The following is a 19,232-nucleotide window of genomic DNA, read 5'->3' as shown; positions in this document are numbered from 1 at the left end:
ACACAATTTAAAGGAAGAGCAGTAAATGAGTCGGCCATTTAGTTAAAACAGATGTCATATTTAAACCATATACGAATAACTCTAAACATATGTTGCCCTTCTTGTGTAATGATATTGTAGAAGACAGATCTTCAATGGTTGAACCTAATACACTGGCAGGCTAATCGATAAAAATCCAATGCAATATAATATGTTGGTGCGATATGATACACTTGATTGAGTAGTTAAACTTGATATAATACCGATTATACATCTTTCATGTTATTAAGGGTACTAAAAATGTGGACTTAAAAGCATAAATCATTTAATTTTTTTTTAAATAAAGAAACTGGCTAGTAGGCCTACAAGTAGTAATGTGCACGCAGGTTATGGGAAATAATCCTAATACCATTACTGCATAAAATACGAAGAGAAAAAGAGCAAATGTGACTAATGTTGTATAAATTGAAGTTTAACAAGTGTCAAATATAAAGCAGTTATCTAGACAACAGTTTACTTTAACAAACTACACATGTATTAAATCCAATTGTTTTATATAATGTTTGTATTAAAAAGTATGTGCAACTCTTTTATTAAAGGTGAAATGTTTAGTATCAAAATAAAATAACAGTGTTGTTTTTATTACACATTCTTTCTGTTCTTAAAAATCATTTAAAAACAAACTATTTTTATTAAAGCAAAGCGTATATATTTAGGACAGCGCGGCCCAAGCTTTTTAGAAAGCAATCAGGAAATTAAAATAGTAACTTCAACTATTTATTTACAATTTAATTTTACAAAATAGCGTTCGCAACATGAGTGTTTTTAATATATTAATATGGTAATAACTAACCAAATTCGCAGAAATGGAGCAACATTAACATACATACGCCAAAGCACCCCATATTAAGACCTTCTAAGTATCGAGCCTCACATGAGTCTCATTCTAACATTGTAAAACTACAGCTTACACATACATCCGGTTGCCATCTTTTCTACAATAACACTGAGAACAATTAAAAACAACAATTAAAAACAACATACGCCATTAAAAATAACATCAGTTACTTATAAAACTTTCAAATTTAAATTTGTTACTTTAGAAGTAACACATGACAACAATTCTGTAAGTTAAACGATTTCTTCTACTTTTTAAAATAAAAAGCTAACACTGATTCTGTATAAAATAGCATTATCCATGTTTTACATTCCAACTCCTTTTCCTGTCCTCTACTTGACCTGCTTACACATAATGCCATGTCTACTGCCTGCAGTTAAGCACTTACTTTCCACTGGTGATACTTGCATACGTCAAATATTTTTCCATTCATGATCAAGTATCACAAGATGAATGGATTTTTTAATGATAGACCTTTCAATGTAAGGCAACTAACCAAGCGTAGAATTCCTACGCTTGGTTTCACAGGCCGAAAAACGTTTCTTTTTGTTCACCCTAGAGCTGTTTTTAACTCTACTTTAATTTCTAACGACAAGCGTGTGTTGTTGAAAATGAACAACAGTTCAATCTCTTTCTCTCTCTCTCTCTCTCTCTCTCTCTCTCTCTCTCTCTCTCTCTCTCTCTCTCTCTCTCTCTCTCTCTCTCTATCTCTCTCTCTTTATATATATATATATATATATATATATATATATATATATATATATATATATATATATATATATATATATATATATATATATATATATATATATATATATATTAAATGTGGGTGGGTGGGTGGGTGTGTATGTGTGTTTGTGTGTTTCAAACACTTGCAGTGCACTGATGATCATACTACAAACGACGCGAACAAATCTCTATTAAAGAACAAGTTTCAAGAGATGAATTATTGCCAGTGTTAGAAGCCCATAACAGCCTGTCAATAAATTAAAATATCTCGTACCCAACGAACCATCACCTAGAGACGGCAGCTAAAGTAAAAGGCAGGAAGTAAATTCATATAGCACGCAGTCACCAACAGCATCAGTTGATAATACTGCCGCTGTCAAATGTAGTCCGAGTTAAACGCGTCAATTGGCTAAAACGTCTAGAGGTAGCACGTTACGTAAAAAAAACGTTTTTATATTAGGTAAAATAATTATGCAGACTTCACTAATGTAAAGGAAGAATTGGTGCATAAGTGTAGGCCTACCCTAACCCATGTAGTTGTTTTAATACGTTTTACTTAGTCTCGGACGTTTTCAAATACCGTTAGCTAAGTCATATATAAACGTGTTTTGTATCCACGTTTTGGATTAAAATTATTCCCCGCCGAATGTTAATCTGTTTACTGTTCTCATGAAATGAAACATGATTTCCGTGATCTGTGCATTTGTTGTTATTGTATTTTCTACTCACTGTTTGGTAAGTAGGAATATTTTAAATGCTACAATGTCTCATATGAATAGTTTTAACAAATATGTTTACTTTCCTTTCTAAAATAAACCGGGTGTAGTCTCCCCTAAACTTTCTTGAATATTCTTATAAAACACTACAGGGGATGGCAACTCGGTAGACATGATTGTAATCCATTTCTAATTACTTAAACTTCTTAAAATAGAATAGAATCTCGTAGAAAAAAAAAGTTGCGCACCAATTCAATGGTAAAAAATATGTGTATAATAGTGCGGACTATTATTAGTACTTTAATAAATTCATATGCGTTTTTTGAGAAATCGGATTTAGCGTACTTACTACTTCCGATCAAAGTAATTTACTCAAAATTTGACAAAAGGCAAAGATTTAGATAGGCTTTTGAAACACCAAAAGTAGAAAAAGTTACACTTCCGGGATATTGCTAAAAAGTTGATACAGAACTACAATTTTGCATATAATACTTATGTATGAAAATTCATTATCCTAGTTGTAACGGTACTCAAGCAGTGTTTCTTCCAGACTTTTTTCTCCGGGGGGGGGGGGGGCACTTGAAATTTTCGGGGGGGGGGGGGGCGGTAGACTTTCTTCGGGGGGGCGGACACTGTTAAAAGTATATATTTTCTATATAAATTATATAAATTTCATTTCGTTCGGGGGGGGGGGGGGGGCGGTAAAAAATTTTCGGGGGGCCAAGCCCCCCCCCCCCCCCCCCCCCCCGAAGAGATGCCTGGAAGAAACTCTGTACTCAAGTTATCGGGTTTACTAACACACAGGGACAGAATTGCGAAGTCTAGTTTTTTCCGACTCGATTACGCGTAAAACGCCGAAATTTTTATAAATCTGGATTTAGAATTTTTGCCCGAGTCCCCTATACTCCGTATATGATAAAGTACTGAGAAGAAAAACGGTGAAAACTGTCAACATTTCATGTGGTTTTTGTGCACGATTACAATACTTCCTCTATACTCTGTATACGAGAAAGTAAAAAAGAAATATAGGCTACTAGCTAGATGTAGATCTAGATCTAAACTTAATCGCACTTCTATTGAACGCGTTGATTGTAAATTTCAAACCTAAAAGAGCTCTTGTTTTGTTGCTGTTGTAATGTTGTTGTTTTTTTCGATCATATTTTACAGACAGATCAGTTTTTAATAATTATTCTCGTATCTTCCAGCAGATTATTTGAAATTTGATTAACTGTTGTATCCATAGGAACTTGGATTTGGTAAACATTATTACGAGTTTTCTATTCCGTCCGCACTTTTTCTATGAATAAATCTTAGATCTAGTCTAAACATGTTTCAGCTTTTCAGCTGTTCGGCAACGATTTCTTGCCTGATTTGCCCTGTTGTAACTCACTTACGCTTGTCATTTTCGTGACTTTTTCTTGCGGGGCACGCGTCTACTAAACCATACACCTGGTAGAATGTTCGGCATGGAACTACGTGGTACTTATACTTAGACGCCGGCGTATAACCCTTGCCTTTCAGGGTACTCACAGACATTTCGCTCTGTAGAAATGATTATTATGAGATACTCTGAGTCCACTGGCAGACGGACCGTGGCTTAGCTAGGCAAATTATTCTAATTTTCTTGGCGTCTGGTATTAAGAATCTAGTGAACATTTATTTAGCCACTAAGGACTTGATACTTTTCTCTATATGGAAATTGGAACTTTGTTTTTCTAAGAGCTCGATTTGTTGGGGTTGTACTATGCTATAGGTTATGTGTATATCCGTACCTATTTTAGCATACCCATTTTCGACTAGTATAATTACTGTGCTGTTCTCCTCTGGTGAGTCGGAAACTTCCTTGTTCAACTTGTGGAAAGTTTTCCGAGAGCTCGGAACATTTTACTGTGGCGTGGTAATCGAATTCTCACAATTTGTGGAACATCGTGTTTACATCTGAAGAAAATGTGTCCCTTTTAATTTAAAAAAGGAATTTTCCCAGGTCCTTTTCAGGGCCTTCAATTACTTCACCTCGAAACGGTTTGGTTCACTTTGTTGTTGTTTTATTTTACATCTTATCCTAAAATCCTAAAATAGGGTACTAAAATAGATAAATTTAAAAAAAAATAAAATGTTTGTGTGCACGAGCACCATACTTCCTCTGTACTCTGTATACGAGAAAGTAATAAACCCCTAAATTATTTCGAATATTCTTTTATAAAACTAAGGAGTATGGCAACTCGGGAAATATAAATGATTTTTAAATCAATTTTTAATTACATAAACTTTTAAAAATAGAATAGAATCTCGTAGAAAAAAAAATAATTGCGCACGAAGAGAATGGCAAACAACATGTATATAATAGTGCGGACTCTTATCAGTACTTTATAAATTCACATGCGTTTTTCTTTGAGAAATCGGAAATAGCGTAAATTACTTCTTCCTACCAACAGAAATTTATCAAAGTTTGACAGAAGGCGGAGAATAGATCTTTTCCTTATATGTGAAACTTCATTTATCTATCTTAAACAGTACTTTTGAAAAACTAAATGAAGAATAAGTTTCAGTTAAGGTTATCGGAAATCGCTGAAAAGTTGATACAGAACTACAAATTTGATATAATTATTAGCTCAATTTAGTTTAATATGTTTAAGCAAATCATTAAAAGAGAATTCAATTAGTTTTGTTTTACAGTTCCCGGATTACCAGATTTTGAATTTGAATCAGAATCTTCAGTTGCCTTAGATATCAACATTACAATCATATGTCCCCGGGAACAAAAACGTAACAGAATATAAATTTTAAAACAGCTAACTCAACATTAACTCATATATATATATAAATATATATATATATATATATATAAATATATATATATATAAATATATATATATATATATATATATATATATATATATATATATATATATAAATATATATATATTATATATATATATATTTTTATATATATATATATATATATATATATATATATATATATATATATATATATATATTTATATATATATATATATATATATATATATATATATATATATATATATATATATATAAAGAGAGAGAGAAGGAGAGCCTAGAATTGTTTACGAATACAGTTTAACTGATAATCAGTTATCTAGTAATTTTTTATACCTACTGTATTGTCATCAATTTGTAGACGCACCATGTAGGCCCTTACTGCTTCTTTCTCTTTAAAAGTAATAAACTACAACGTTTGATTACAAAAAATGTTAAAGAATGCATTTATTTATATATTTTGATTTTATAACACTGGATTTGAACAGTTAATGAAATTTTAACATTTTTTTGTTTCGTCTTTTGTATTCTAAAAAGTGCGTGTTTTTTTGTTGAATATCTAAATTATCTATCCTTCCGTTTTCAACCTTGCTAACTTGTTTCTTTGTTCCATTTTATATCAACCTTTTATATGTACACCATCAACCAGTAACAGTAATTATACTGTTACAAAAATCACAATTCAGTTCAGGTTTTAATACTATTGACAAATTACGTACAGATTTATACACGTTTTAAAAAATAATTTTATAAGTAAAACCTTATTTAGTATAGGAATAATACAACCAATATTTTCATACTTAAATATTTTAACAGTAGTTTTGTGAGGAAGATCGGTATACAAAAAATAAAAATCACACGATTATACCTCACATAACCATGAAATTATTCGAGCTAACAAAAATACATACGCATTATGTTAAAGACAAAGTAATTATGATAGGTTGTCTGTTTAATCCGCAGTAAAAGAATCATGTGTGTTAAGAGATTAAATATTTTCAAAATTTATTGTGGGTTATTTATACGTATGTAGGCACTTATATATCGTATACAGTTGTTTTTATTCAATGTACTTTCGCTGAGTAACATTTTAGCTAATTAAACAATATTTGAAAATAAAAAGTAAAACAATTTGTTATTTATATCGCCACTTGGTCCCTAAAACATAAAAAAATGTGTCGAAAAAATTTTATACACGTATTTAAAATCAAAAGAAATTAATTCTCACACCAAATGTTTAGCGCTAAATATTAAAACATCTTTAATAAAAGCAACGAATAAAATCATAGCTGAAATATAGCTGTAGTCTTGATTAAATACTTTGTACTTTGAAGATAATTTGGCAAAAAATATCTAGGTTACAGAACAATATCTAAACCTAAACACAAATTTTAAATGTAAGGCTGTAAGCAACATGAAAAAAGCGAAAATCAAATCGAAAGTCCAAAAATAAGTCCAAAAATATGTTTTTCAACCAAGCGTAATTCTGACAGTGGCCATTAAGTTTCGATTTCAATATTATTTTATTGTACTTAGTCTTGTTAGAAAATATTCATAAGGCTATTTCATTGTGAAGTTTCATATTTTCCCAATTGATAGTTTGGTGCTAGGTCATAGACATAGACATTGTCCATGTTCACCGTTCTGTTAACCGCATCGGATTCACTGTTGTGTGAGGCGCGCCAATTAGTATCTGAAGTATTTGTAGAATATGAACAAATATAGTTTTACATTGACTAGAACTAGATCTATAATTGTTTGTGAAGTTCTAATCTGATGCATTATAGCTGGTGTCGATATAAATAAATAAATAAATAAATAAATTATATATATATATATATATATATATATATATACATATATATATATACATATATATATATATATATATATATACATATATATATATATATATATATATATATATATATATATATATATATATATATATGTATATATATATATATATGTATATATATATATATGTATATATATATATATATGTAACTAGGGTAGTTACCATACTATGGTTAACAACGTATTACAGTCTGATGCAATAGTGCAGATGTTGGGCTGATAACGATCACAAAGCCGCTGCGCAGTTCACAGGCTGACGTAACAGTGCAGATGGTTTATTAATCGGATTGTATGACAGAAGCTGCGCAATTAATATTCTGATGCAACGATTAGAATACGAGTACGAATACGAGTATGAATATGAGTACGAATACGATTACGAATACGAAGGGATATATAGGAAGGCGACAGCTGAGAACGAGGAGTAGGAGTAGGAGTGTGGCAGTATCAAGTTGGTTACTGAACGTTGTAGACGTATTGTGTTAATAGGGACGATAGACATGTGCATTCGGTTATGTGAAGACTAGTGAGGACGGTTGGGGGTCAGTTGATTCATTCTATTATTGTGAAGCATTTCTTTTGATTCATGTAATAAAAGGATCAATGGTAAACCTGCATCTTCGAGTATCTATATTGTGGTCGATGTTGTGTAGAATGAGTAAATACACTCGTTAACATTTGGCACTACAAGCAAATAGACTCGTTACATTTGGCGTTGTCGGCAGGATGATTCAACTAGACCAGCCGCTTTAGGCACCCATTATCAACCTAGATCCAGTTCATAACTGTGTTGCGTGTGTGTGAATTCGGACATTCAGGAACAGTGAAAATTGAGGAACGAGGAAAATTATTCATACATACACGGTAGGAAAGGTCTTTTTTTTTACTCAAGGAATAAAAATTAGAATATCTACTCTGGACGAGAAGCAGACCCATATTGTGGTCCTGCCCAGAGAGTCCCACATTAACAAATTTTACGGGGACGGTGATCCAACTTTAACCAACAGGTTCAGTGAAGAGGTCAAAGCGGCCTGGGCCTCGAGATACATGTCACCAGAGGAAAGATTAAGACTGCTGATGGGCAGTATAGGAGAGACGGTTAGGGCAGAGGTCAAATGCCACGATAAAACCGTCCAATCAGATCCAGATAAGGTGCTGGATCTAATTATGGAGACCTTTGGGGAGAGACGGTCGGGATCGCAACTGCTATCGGGGTTCGTAGGCTTAAAGCAGAGAATGGCGGAGAGTGTGATGGAGTATTCACACCGAATGAACAGGGCCTTTGATTCGGTAAAGGGCAAAACACCTGACATTGAGGTGCGCCTACTGAGGGACCATTTCATCGAGGGGCTAGCAACCCCGATCTTAAGGAGAGAGTTGAAAGAAGAGGTCTACAAAGACCCACAGTTGACCTTCCTTCAGGTCAGGAACTCAGCGATCCGTAGGTCCGAGGATGAGGACCAATCGAACTGTTCGGTAGACAAAGTCTCTGTGCCGGAACAGAAACAATCCCCACCCACAGGGACCGGCACGATGGAAACCATGATGGCTCAACTGTTGGCCCACCTGGATAAGGTTGACCAACGATTGGAGAGGTTAGAAAGCAGGTCAACAGCTGAGAATCAGGGCAAAAACGGGACAAAACAGAGACAGGTTGGACAGCCGCGACCTGCCGGTCCATCGCTCCGGTGGATGGCTGACGGTCGACCAATTTGCTTGTCCTACTCACAACCCGGACATATGGCACGGTACTGTCCGGTGAAACGATCGCACTCTGTAAGGCAGGTCAAGGCTACAGAGCGGCGAGGTTATGGCGTAAGAAACAAAATGGGACAAACAATGAAAGAGTCTCAAACAAGACTCGAAGAGAAATTATCAGATATTGAAAAAATGAACTGTGAAATGAACTTGAATGTTGAAAAGTTTCAAGTGAACAATTTGTTGGCTAAGAAAAATGATGATAAGGAAGAAATTGGTAGACTTAAGAATGAGATCTCAAGGTTAACCATGAAACTGGATAGGGAAAGTTCATGCAAATTAAAAGCACATGAGAAATGTTCATCTTTAGAGTGTCTGTTATCTGAAGAAGAAAATAGAAAATTTGTACCTGGTTTTGCAAAAATTGCCGCACCGTTGACTGACTTGGTAAACAAAATGACAAAGAAACACAGTAAGGAGAAAAAGAAAGGCAAAACACAACTGATAGGTGAATTATGGACTGAGGAATGCCTGAACTCGTTTAAGCTACTGAAAAATGCTTTGACCGAGGCGCCGATATTAGGATACGCAGACTTTGACAAACCATTTCGGCTAGAAATTGACGCCAGCTCTAAAGGTCTGGGAGCTGTACTATCACAACAACAAGAGCAAGGTTTCAGGGTTATTGCGTATGCCAGTCGAGCTCTGAAGGAATCAGAGAAGAACATGACAAATTACAGCGCCATGAAACTAGAACTTTTGACATTAAAATGGGCTGTGACTGAAAAATTCAGGGACTATCTATTAGGTGCTAAATGTGTGGTATACACTGACAATAACCCCTTGAGTCACCTAAAGACAGCAAAGTTGGGATCCATCGAACAGCGATGGGCAGCAGAATTGGCACTCTTTGACCTAGAGATAAAATATCGCCCGGGGCGGTCCAATGGCAATGCGGACGCTTTATCAAGGAATCCTTACGAGAGACCGGGCGATGAGGAAGAAACGCTGACAGGAATATGTGAGGTCAGAGCGTCAACAGATATCCCTCACGGGGTGCAAGTGATGCAAAACGGGCAGACTGTGGTGGAGCACATATCCACAGAGCCCCGTCATATGGACATCAGTGATTTTAATTGCCTTAATCACAAAGAGATAAGAGATGCCCAGAGAACGGATAGCGGGTTACAGCCGCTATTGAAATACGTCCAGGAACAAAAATTCCCAGGAAAAAGGGAAAGAGAACAGTTTGGTCGGGAAACAAAGAAACTACTGAGTCAGTGGGACCGTCTCAGTATAAAGGATGGTGTTCTCATGCGGAGAATTCATGACCAAATAGATGGGACAATACACCAGGTGGTGGTGCCTGGACAGTTACGAGAAGAAGTGCTAAAGTTGGCACATGACAGGGCGGGACACCAGGGTCAGGACAGGACGCACAAAATATTACGACGGAGGTGCTACTGGCCCAATATGGAGATGGAGGTCAAACGCCATTGTGAGGCTTGTGTGAGGTGTCAGCATGCGAAAATGCCAGTCGTTAAAATGAGACAGCCATCAGGACGCTTACTGGCGACAAAACCACTAGAGATTGTGGCTATGGACTTTACGTCGTTGGAGCAATCATCGGATGGGACGGAACATGTGTTGGTAATGACTGATGTATTCACCAAATGGACTGTTGCGGTGCCCACACGAGATCAGACGGCCAAAACAGTGGCAAAGGTCTTAATAGAACATTGGTTCATCAAATATGGCATACCAAGACAATTACACTCTGACCAAGGAAGGGCCTTCGAGTCAGAAGTAATTAACCGACTGTGCAGCCACTACGGGATCAACAAATCTAGAACAACCACTTTTAATCCGAAAGGAAACGGACAGTGCGAGCGGTTCAACCGCAGCATGCATGATTTGCTGCGTACTCTAGAACCTGAACAGAAAAAACGTTGGCCTGATTTTCTCCCAGAGTTGGTATATCTATACAACTGCACCCCCCATGCCACAACCGGCTTTTCGCCACACATGTTACTGTTCGGACGGGAGGCTCGACTCCCTCTTGACTTGTTCCTAGGAAAAAAGGAGAGTATGACTGGCTCATACACCGCACTAGAATATGTGAATGAACATATGAGACGAATTAGAGAAATGTACAGGGTGGTACAGGAAAGACTAGAACATGAAGCACGGCGAAGGGAACCGCCGGTACAGACAAAGGACCCGCCACTCAAACTGAACGACAGGGTATTACTGCGTAGCCACCCGTTAGGCAGAAACAAAATCCACGACCTCTGGGGACAGGAGATATGGCAAGTCGTGGAGATGCCTAAAATAGCCGGTGGCCCCTTTAAAATAAGACCCATCAATCACACCAAACAGGATCGGTGGGCGAATATTGCTCAATTAAAGAAATATTGTCATAGTCAAGAAGAGCAGTTACACACAAAGAAACCTAAGACAATTAGGGAACCGGAAATTACAACGGAAATTCACATACCCATCCCGGAACCATGTCACCATCAACAGCACAACAGCGATACACAAGGGGAGGATAACGGCAACAATGAGGATCCCGGTCCTCCCAGAAGCAGAGACACAGTAGAACAGCAGACAAGTGGTCCGCGGAGAAGTTTGAGAAACAGAAAGAATACGAAATTTTTCGTCAGCAACCATCAATTCTTTCATGGTCGCGCTGGTATAAGAACAGACTGTTCAAAAAGTTATAAAAGTGAACTGGTGAAGGCACCAAACGAAAAAAGGTGGATGTGAATTCTAGAACTGCTTTGTGTCTGAGGAATAGGATGAAGACACATTTGACATGTGAAATAGTGATAACTGTCAATCTTTTACGAATGTGACGACATTGACAGTGAGTGGAACAATAATTTTTTTTTACGGCGGTGCTTTTGACATTGAAGGAGTGCACCTGCCAAGCGTTGTTTGTGGTTGAAAACACAAAAAAAAAAGGCGGGGGTGGATGTAACTAGGGTAGTTACCATACTATGGTTAACAACGTATTACAGTCTGATGCAATAGTGCAGATGTTGGGCTGATAACGATCACAAAGCCGCTGCGCAGTTCACAGGCTGACGTAACAGTGCAGATGGTTTATTAATCGGATTGTATGACAGAAGCTGCGCAATTAATATTCTGATGCAACGATTAGAATACGAGTACGAATACGAGTATGAATATGAGTACGAATACGATTACGAATACGAAGGGATATATAGGAAGGCGACAGCTGAGAACGAGGAGTAGGAGTAGGAGTGTGGCAGTATCAAGTTGGTTACTGAACGTTGTAGACGTATTGTGTTAATAGGGACGATAGACATGTGCATTCGGTTATGTGAAGACTAGTGAGGACGGTTGGGGTCAGTTGATTCATTCTATTATTGTGAAGCATTTCTTTTGATTCATGTAATAAAAGGATCAATGGTAAACCTGCATCTTCGAGTATCTATATTGTGGTCGATGTTGTGTAGAATGAGTAAATACACTCGTTAACATTTGGCACTACAAGCAAATAGACTCGTTACATATATATATATATATATATATATATATATATATATATATATATATATATATATATATATATATATATATATATGTATATATATATGTATATATATGTATATATATATATATATATATATATATATATATATATATATATATATATATATATATATACATACATATTATTATTACTGAATTCATTATTTATGGTTTATTTTCAGGTCAAAAGTTAACGTTTATCTTTACCTTGTAAATTGCTTCATAATCTTTTTTTCTTCTTTTTCACCTTTTAAAATGTAGTATACTTACCATTGACCTCACTATACTGATGATCCTCTTTATATGTTTTGTTAACAATATTGTACTGGTTTATTTTTCTTTTGTTTTTATTTCGGTTCAGCTTTCGTTGTTTATAAATAATAATAATTCCAGTAATTATGATAATTAGAAACAGCAGACCGAGGCCTATGCCAATACCCAGTCCTACGCTTTCAACATCGTTATCTGTATAAAATTAATAAAATACAATTATTTGATAAAACAATCTGCATAAACTTATATACGCTCATTACTTATGCTGACAAAACAAGAACTTAGATTGTACAGTATTTTTTATTTTTTACCATCAACATTATAATACACTATTTATTTCAGACGTGGTGTTTTATTGTTTTGTCATAAAATATATTATCAACTTACTATTGCCTAACGTTACCAAAGATTCAGAGGAAACTTCATTGCAGCCAGCATTGTTGCAAACTCAAACAAAGACCCTGTTTTATTGTATGAATAACAAAACTTGATATAAATTACATATATAAATATATGTATATATATATATATATATATATATATATATATATATATATATATATATATATATATATATATATATATATATATATTCACTTGTTTCTGTGACCTCGGCATATGAAGAGATAGTGTGGTCAGCACTATGCCCAGCCGCATAAACTCTACTTCGTTTGCCCCATAAACCGTCAGGTTTGAAAATGAAACTTTATATATATATATATATATATATATATATATATATATATATATATATATATATATATTATTAAATTGACCATACTCGACAGTCTTCTGGAAAGTAACATTTCTGCAAGTACAGTTTACATTAAGTTAACCTAATGTTAATAACTAATAAATCACAAAATAAAATATCAACGACACAAACGTTATATATTTGTGTTTTATTAAAATAGCATCGTGTGTCCATCACTGTCAACTAAAACAATGTATCTTTGTTAGAAGACAAAGTAAAAAAACAACCTTATCTTCGTGTTAGGTGGCAATGGTCCATTACAGACGTCATTATCCTCAAGACTGCAGCTTGTGTTACTCCCAACGGTATACGGGGCGTAGCCTTCTTGTGCATCTGAAGTAGAATCAGTTAGCAGGGTAAACACAGCAATGCTATTTTTAAACACACAATCCATCATCTGGATTACCTTTTAGCTGTTCCAGCCACTGTAACGGTGTTGCACGATAGCCTATACTGAATCCGTACTTCTTTGATTTCGACCACGTTTCGTACTTCCATTCCAAATTTGCTGATCTTTTCTTTTTCTCTGTGTAGTAAAAATTTATTTTACTCTAATTCTATCAAACATTCTTGAAAGCACACTTTACAACAGAATTATCAATTACAATATATATATATATATATATATATATATATATATATATATATGTGTTACGGTCAAAACCCGAAGTGCGGCCAAAGCGCGGATTGGCCGGCCAATGCGCGGATTGGCCGGCCAATGCGCGGATTGGCCGGCTCTCTTGGCCAAAGCCCGAAAAACTTAGCACTAAGATCGTATTTCGTACATTTGCCGGCCAATACGCGCACTGGCCGGGACGTACTGGCCAAAGTCCGAAGCGCTTAAACCTGACAGCGTATTTTGTACATTGGCCGGCCAATGCGCGCACTGGCCGGGATGTCCTGGCCAGTGTTTTATCTAGACAAAGTTGTGATCGCGTTTTCATTATTCTGGGTGCGGTTTCATTGTGAGTAACGTATTGTTTAGCTCTTGTTTGTATAGCATTCTATATGTAAGGCGTTATGGATCAAATGGGCCGTCAGACCATGAGACAGACAGCAGATGGCTGTCAAAAGAAAAAATGTAAATCCATGTTAGTTTCTATATATGGGCTACAACTGTATGTGACAGCCTCCTCCGTGATGACGAGGTGAGACAATCATCAAGAAAGGTCTTGTTTCCAAACCCTTGATATTTAAAGAATTTAACTCAATATGCCAAGTAGATCTTATTGATATGCAAAGTAACCCAGACGGCAAATACAAGTTTACGAGCCGGCCGCTATTTAGTTGTTGTTTTTTCTACTTATCAGCAATTCATAATTTGTGAATTCGACAGTACCAACGCTGACACTGAAAATATTTCTTTAAAACACTATAAGTAGCTCGTTAAGGACCATAACCCCCCCCCCTTCCTCCCCCCCCCCCCCCCCAACCAGTGTTTCTTCCAGACTTTTTTCTCCGGGGGGGGGGGCACTTGAAATTTTCGGGGGGGGGGGGGCGGTAGACTTTCTTCGGGGGGGGGGGGGGCGGACACTGTTAAAGTATATATTTTCTATATAAATTATATAAATTATATAGATGCCTGGAAGAAACTCTGCCCCCAACGTTTAAAATCGTTTCAAACTAAATTATCTGCCCCTAATAGCCGTCACTAAACCCGACTCCACGAAGGTAAACATAGCGTGAACCACAGCTCACTATGACCAAGACCATGTAGGGGTGGGGATGGTAGGGAGCGCGTTTACAGCTTGTTTTCTAGCGTCTCCCGGAAGAGAATTATATATATAGATACTCAGTTACCAGGATCATTTAACCAAGTTCATATTGTTGCGAGCTTTGGAAACCAAAAGAGCAGAAGAAGTTGCTTACCAGCTGCTGGATATCTTCACGACTATTGGTGCCCCAAGTGTGCTTCAATCAGATAATGGAAGAGAATTTGTGAATGCAGTTATTTCTGAACTAAAGAACATGTGGCCTGAACTTAAACTTGTTCACGGAAAACCAAGGCATAGCCAAAGCCAAGGTTCAGTCGAACGTGCCGACCAAGATGTTCAAAACATGATGATGACATGGATGCAAACAAATGAATCAGCTCATTGGGCTGAGAGTCTCAAATTTATTCAATTTATGAAAAATCGTTCTTTTCATCAAGGAATCCAACAATCGCCATACGAAGCCTTGTTTGGATGCAAACAAAAGTGGGACTTAGCACTTCAAATCTCGATAAAATAGTTACTGATGAAGATTTTGAGAACATTGAATAAGAAATGGAGGTTGCCATAAATGCAACGACATCCTCAGCTAACACATCTGCTGCCGTGGCGGAACGTCCAGACCAGTTGCGTGACAATAATGTGGCCAACAGATTCTGTATAGTTTGTGAAAAACATTGTAGTGCAGCTCATTCTTGTGGTCTTGTGGCGAAGGATACGGAGGGAAAATTACCTGCAAATTGTGTCACAACAAAAAAGACATCACGGACAACAGGTCAGCAGCTCATACTGGCTTGCAAACTCAATGTGCTAAGATGCTTAAAACATCAAATACAAAATTTAAAGATGGTGAAGTGGGTGACAATGTAGGCATCCGTGTTCCAGATGTTGACAGAGGTCGCGGTGATCCCCGAAGCATGATTGCATTTGTCATGAGCGTCGATGGCGGTTTCTACAAATTAGGAACGGAATATGGTGTTCTAAAACAACTGTATGCTAGAAGTGAGTTTTCAATTATTCACGAAAAACTGCTCTTATTGTCGTCAGTTGGCACTGAGGAAAAATCACTACGAACCATCGCATCTTCACAATCATTGACTGGGGGCCAAGGCTACACTCGCTGCAATTGCACAACTTAGTGCACAACAAATCGCTGCAAGTGTAAAAATAGCAAGCTGCTATGTAATTCAAAATGCCATAAAAGTTTAACTTGTTGTAACAAATGATAATATTGATTGATTGAGACTATAGTACAATACAAAATGTGAATGTTTCTGTCATTTACTTTAATTAATGATCAAGATAGACTTAATTTCATGATCCTTACGGCATAAAAAAAAAACCAAAATCTGCTCATGATCTTCTAATTCGGACTTTGGCCGGTCGTCCCTAGCCAGATGATCTTCTAATTAAGACTTTGGCCGGTCCACCATGGCCAGTCCGCGGACTGGCCGGCCAAAGGCCGAAATCAAGCAAAGTTTCGGACTTTGGCCGACCTATGAGAGGCGATATTGGCCAATGCGTGCATTGGCCGGCCAATCCGCGCATTGGCCGACTTCGGGCTTTGACCGTAACATATATATATATATATATATATATATATATATATATATATATATATATATATATATATATATATATATATATATATATATATATCCTATATATTTATTTATTTATTTATTTATTTATTTATTTATTTATTTATTTATTTATTTATTTATTCGGAACTTTTAAATAAATACATATAAGTACCAGTAATGTAACAGTATGAGTTTCCTCCACATACAATAAGCAATAGATCTTGTATTCTGCCCTGACTCTCATCTGTTACACACTTTGTGCAAGTATAAACTTCTACTGTAGTTGCACTCGGATTTGATATTTGTATTATTTTTCGCCCTTCATCAGGCTCCTTGAAGATGGGAGCTGTAAAATAAGTAAGATGTTAAATTATTATGATGTTAAAAAAATGCAAGTTTTAAAATTTAACAAAAAAAACATCTCTTAAACGTTACCTTTAGCCCTTACAAATAGCGGTTTTTCAACAGTCAAATCGCTTTCAAACTCTCTGTTTATAGTTTTGACCTGTAAATATGCTACTAATAATTTAAACAACTTCAGAGACATTGATTGAAATTCAATTATTTTTAATTTAAAAAATAGTTTTCTTGACAAAATTAGCTTAAAACGAAGAATTATGAATTATACACAAATTATTTAAAAATATAATATTAAATAAACGTTAGTTAAATAATATTAACATACATATTTATTTTTACTTAAGACCAAAATAAATCCAAAATTGATTGTTTAAGTGTAATTGAAACAATCATCATCGAAAAATAATTATATTAAAATAACTCATGAAAGAATAAACAAACCTACTTCAATGGAATAGTTTCTTTTCACCAACAAGCCACTTAAAAGAACAGAAAACAAGTCTTCACACATGTTCAAGCTATAATGTTCTTGTATTCCAACTTTTTCTGTCTGTTGGTTTCGTAAAATAAACTATTAGTAATGTTTAACAATATTTAGGCCTATATATGTTTATGTATGCCTAAACATTTGCATATTTAACAATAGAAAAAAGGCTCAGTATTTTTAATACCATTCATAAAATACAACTATGGAAACATATAGCACAAGAGCCTGACAAATGTTTTTTTAAAATATAAAGCAGTTTACTCGCTAGTGTTTTAACATTTCTGACACAAAGAAAACTTCCTGTTATTTACGAGTGACTTTTCTTTTTGTACTATGTGTTGTGTGCAAATGATTTTTTTATATTGTGAAATAAAAATTTACCAAAAAGCATAGTTTTTTATTTGATAAATTAAAGAAAACGAAAAAATATTTTCGAGACTTACCTCGTTCGAGCTACTACTTGTGAGCCTTTTGTAAATTTTGTATCCAGTGATGACACCATTTCTCTCATGCTCAGTTGGACATGCTATGGTGATATTGATATCAGAGGCTATCGGAGAATTGTCCTCCATTGTAAAAGAACACAAACCAGGAGCTATTCATAATTAAACCAAAAAATTCTTTGTTATTTGTCTTATAGGTAACACCATAAAAGGTTTAATTAAACACTAGGAGGATATTTTACATAAAAGTATTTTAATTTTTAGTTACCCATTCCAACATTTTACGCTGAATGTAGAGCAACTAACATTTTAGTAAATGTATTAGATTTTAGTTGTTTTTCAGTCAACAGATGTTCACTTTGATAAAAATAAAACGCGTTTGATTGTATACACATGTTATAAGAGAGTAACTTTTAATGTCAATTTTAAGAAAAAAGCTTAAACTATTTAAAAACTATTTACTTTTTCCATTTATACGTGAGAAGTTTTAGCTTACACCTTGCAAAATGCTACTCTTAGCAAAAAGAACATCTATACATAGATCACCAAGAAATAGCTCTTCAAGTGAACAATAATGAATCAGTTTTAAACTTCTGAGAGGCATTTTACAAGAATACCTTTATAGTAATTAATCATTTAAATTTTCATTCATATTCATAGAGTAAAGATAGTTTTAAAATATATTACCTAGCATGAAAGTTTGCTGCACAGTACTGAGAATTTCACCAAAGCCTTCTACAGTATACGCAGAAACATTTATCCTATACTCCCAAAACGCCAGAAGATCGGAGAATGTGTGGTTATTTGTTTCATAATCTGAAAACATACACGTTTACGGGTGTGTTTTCAATTGTTGTAATGAATTAAAATTGTTTTTAAGATAGTTTTTATCCCAATTTGTATCTAATATATCAAAATGTGTATTATAACTTACAATTTTAATAGCTTCAAAAACTGTACCTGGTGTTATGTTAATAATTAGTAAATCATCTTACTTGAGATGTCTGCAAATTTTACGTTCAGAAATTCTTCACTGTTTAAACTTTTCCGTCTCTCCAAATGCACAGTGTAATTTGTTGGTCCTGTAAAATCCCCCGGAGTCCAGGCAATAAACAAACCTACTCTGTTGTCTGAAGATCTTGCAGGAGTGACTGACAGAGATCTTAGTTTGTTGGCAGCTGGGGACATGCAGTGATGGCTGGTTATTTTGTTAATTTAACTAAAGAATAAAATTAGATAAATTAATTATAACTCGTACTTATTTACTAGTTATTTACTGATTATAACTAGTATTAGATAGTTTGCAATTAGTGTAAAAAATAAGAACGTTGTGATATAGCAGAAAAATAAACCTACGCATAATTTTTGTTTTAAAGTCCAAAC

General features: G+C 35.1%; 1 protein-coding gene across 1 annotated transcript; it reads right to left on the bottom strand.

Moving 5' to 3' along the window:
* Window positions 1-6,488: 6,488 nt before the first annotated feature.
* LOC131957774 (uncharacterized) lies at window positions 6,489-17,446 on the bottom strand. Its single transcript, XM_059322546.1, has 8 exons — window positions 17,365-17,446; window positions 16,995-17,064; window positions 16,732-16,905; window positions 13,671-13,790; window positions 13,492-13,597; window positions 12,898-12,971; window positions 12,508-12,702; window positions 6,489-6,814 (listed from the first exon to the last, which is right to left on the bottom strand). Exons 1-6 carry the CDS (start codon window positions 17,428-17,430, stop codon window positions 12,959-12,961), a joined length of 549 nt encoding a protein of 182 aa, XP_059178529.1. The 5' UTR covers window positions 17,431-17,446; the 3' UTR covers window positions 6,489-6,814; window positions 12,508-12,702; window positions 12,898-12,958.
* Between the last annotated feature and the right edge of the window lie 1,786 nt (window positions 17,447-19,232).

Source organism: Physella acuta, unplaced genomic scaffold (assembly GCF_028476545.2).
Source record: "Physella acuta isolate Inbredline_101_S28 unplaced genomic scaffold, ASM2847654v3 ptg001264l, whole genome shotgun sequence".
Classification (NCBI taxonomy): domain Eukaryota; kingdom Metazoa; phylum Mollusca; class Gastropoda; family Physidae; genus Physella; species Physella acuta.
This window is presented reverse-complemented; position numbering and strand designations above follow the sequence as displayed.

Bases quoted from the DNA above. Each gene is read 5' to 3' on its own strand.
- LOC131957774 (XM_059322546.1), bottom strand. From the start codon at position 17,430: ATGTGTGAAGACTTGTTTTCTGTTCTTTTAAGTGGCTTGTTGGTGAAA. The intron at 13,791-16,731 runs GTACTTATATGT...TTTACTACACAG, and splicing joins CTCATACTGTTACATTACTG to AGAAAAAGAAAAGATCAGCA. The intron at 13,598-13,670 runs GTAATCCAGATG...ATTCTACTTCAG, and splicing joins GTGGCTGGAACAGCTAAAAG to ATGCACAAGAAGGCTACGCC.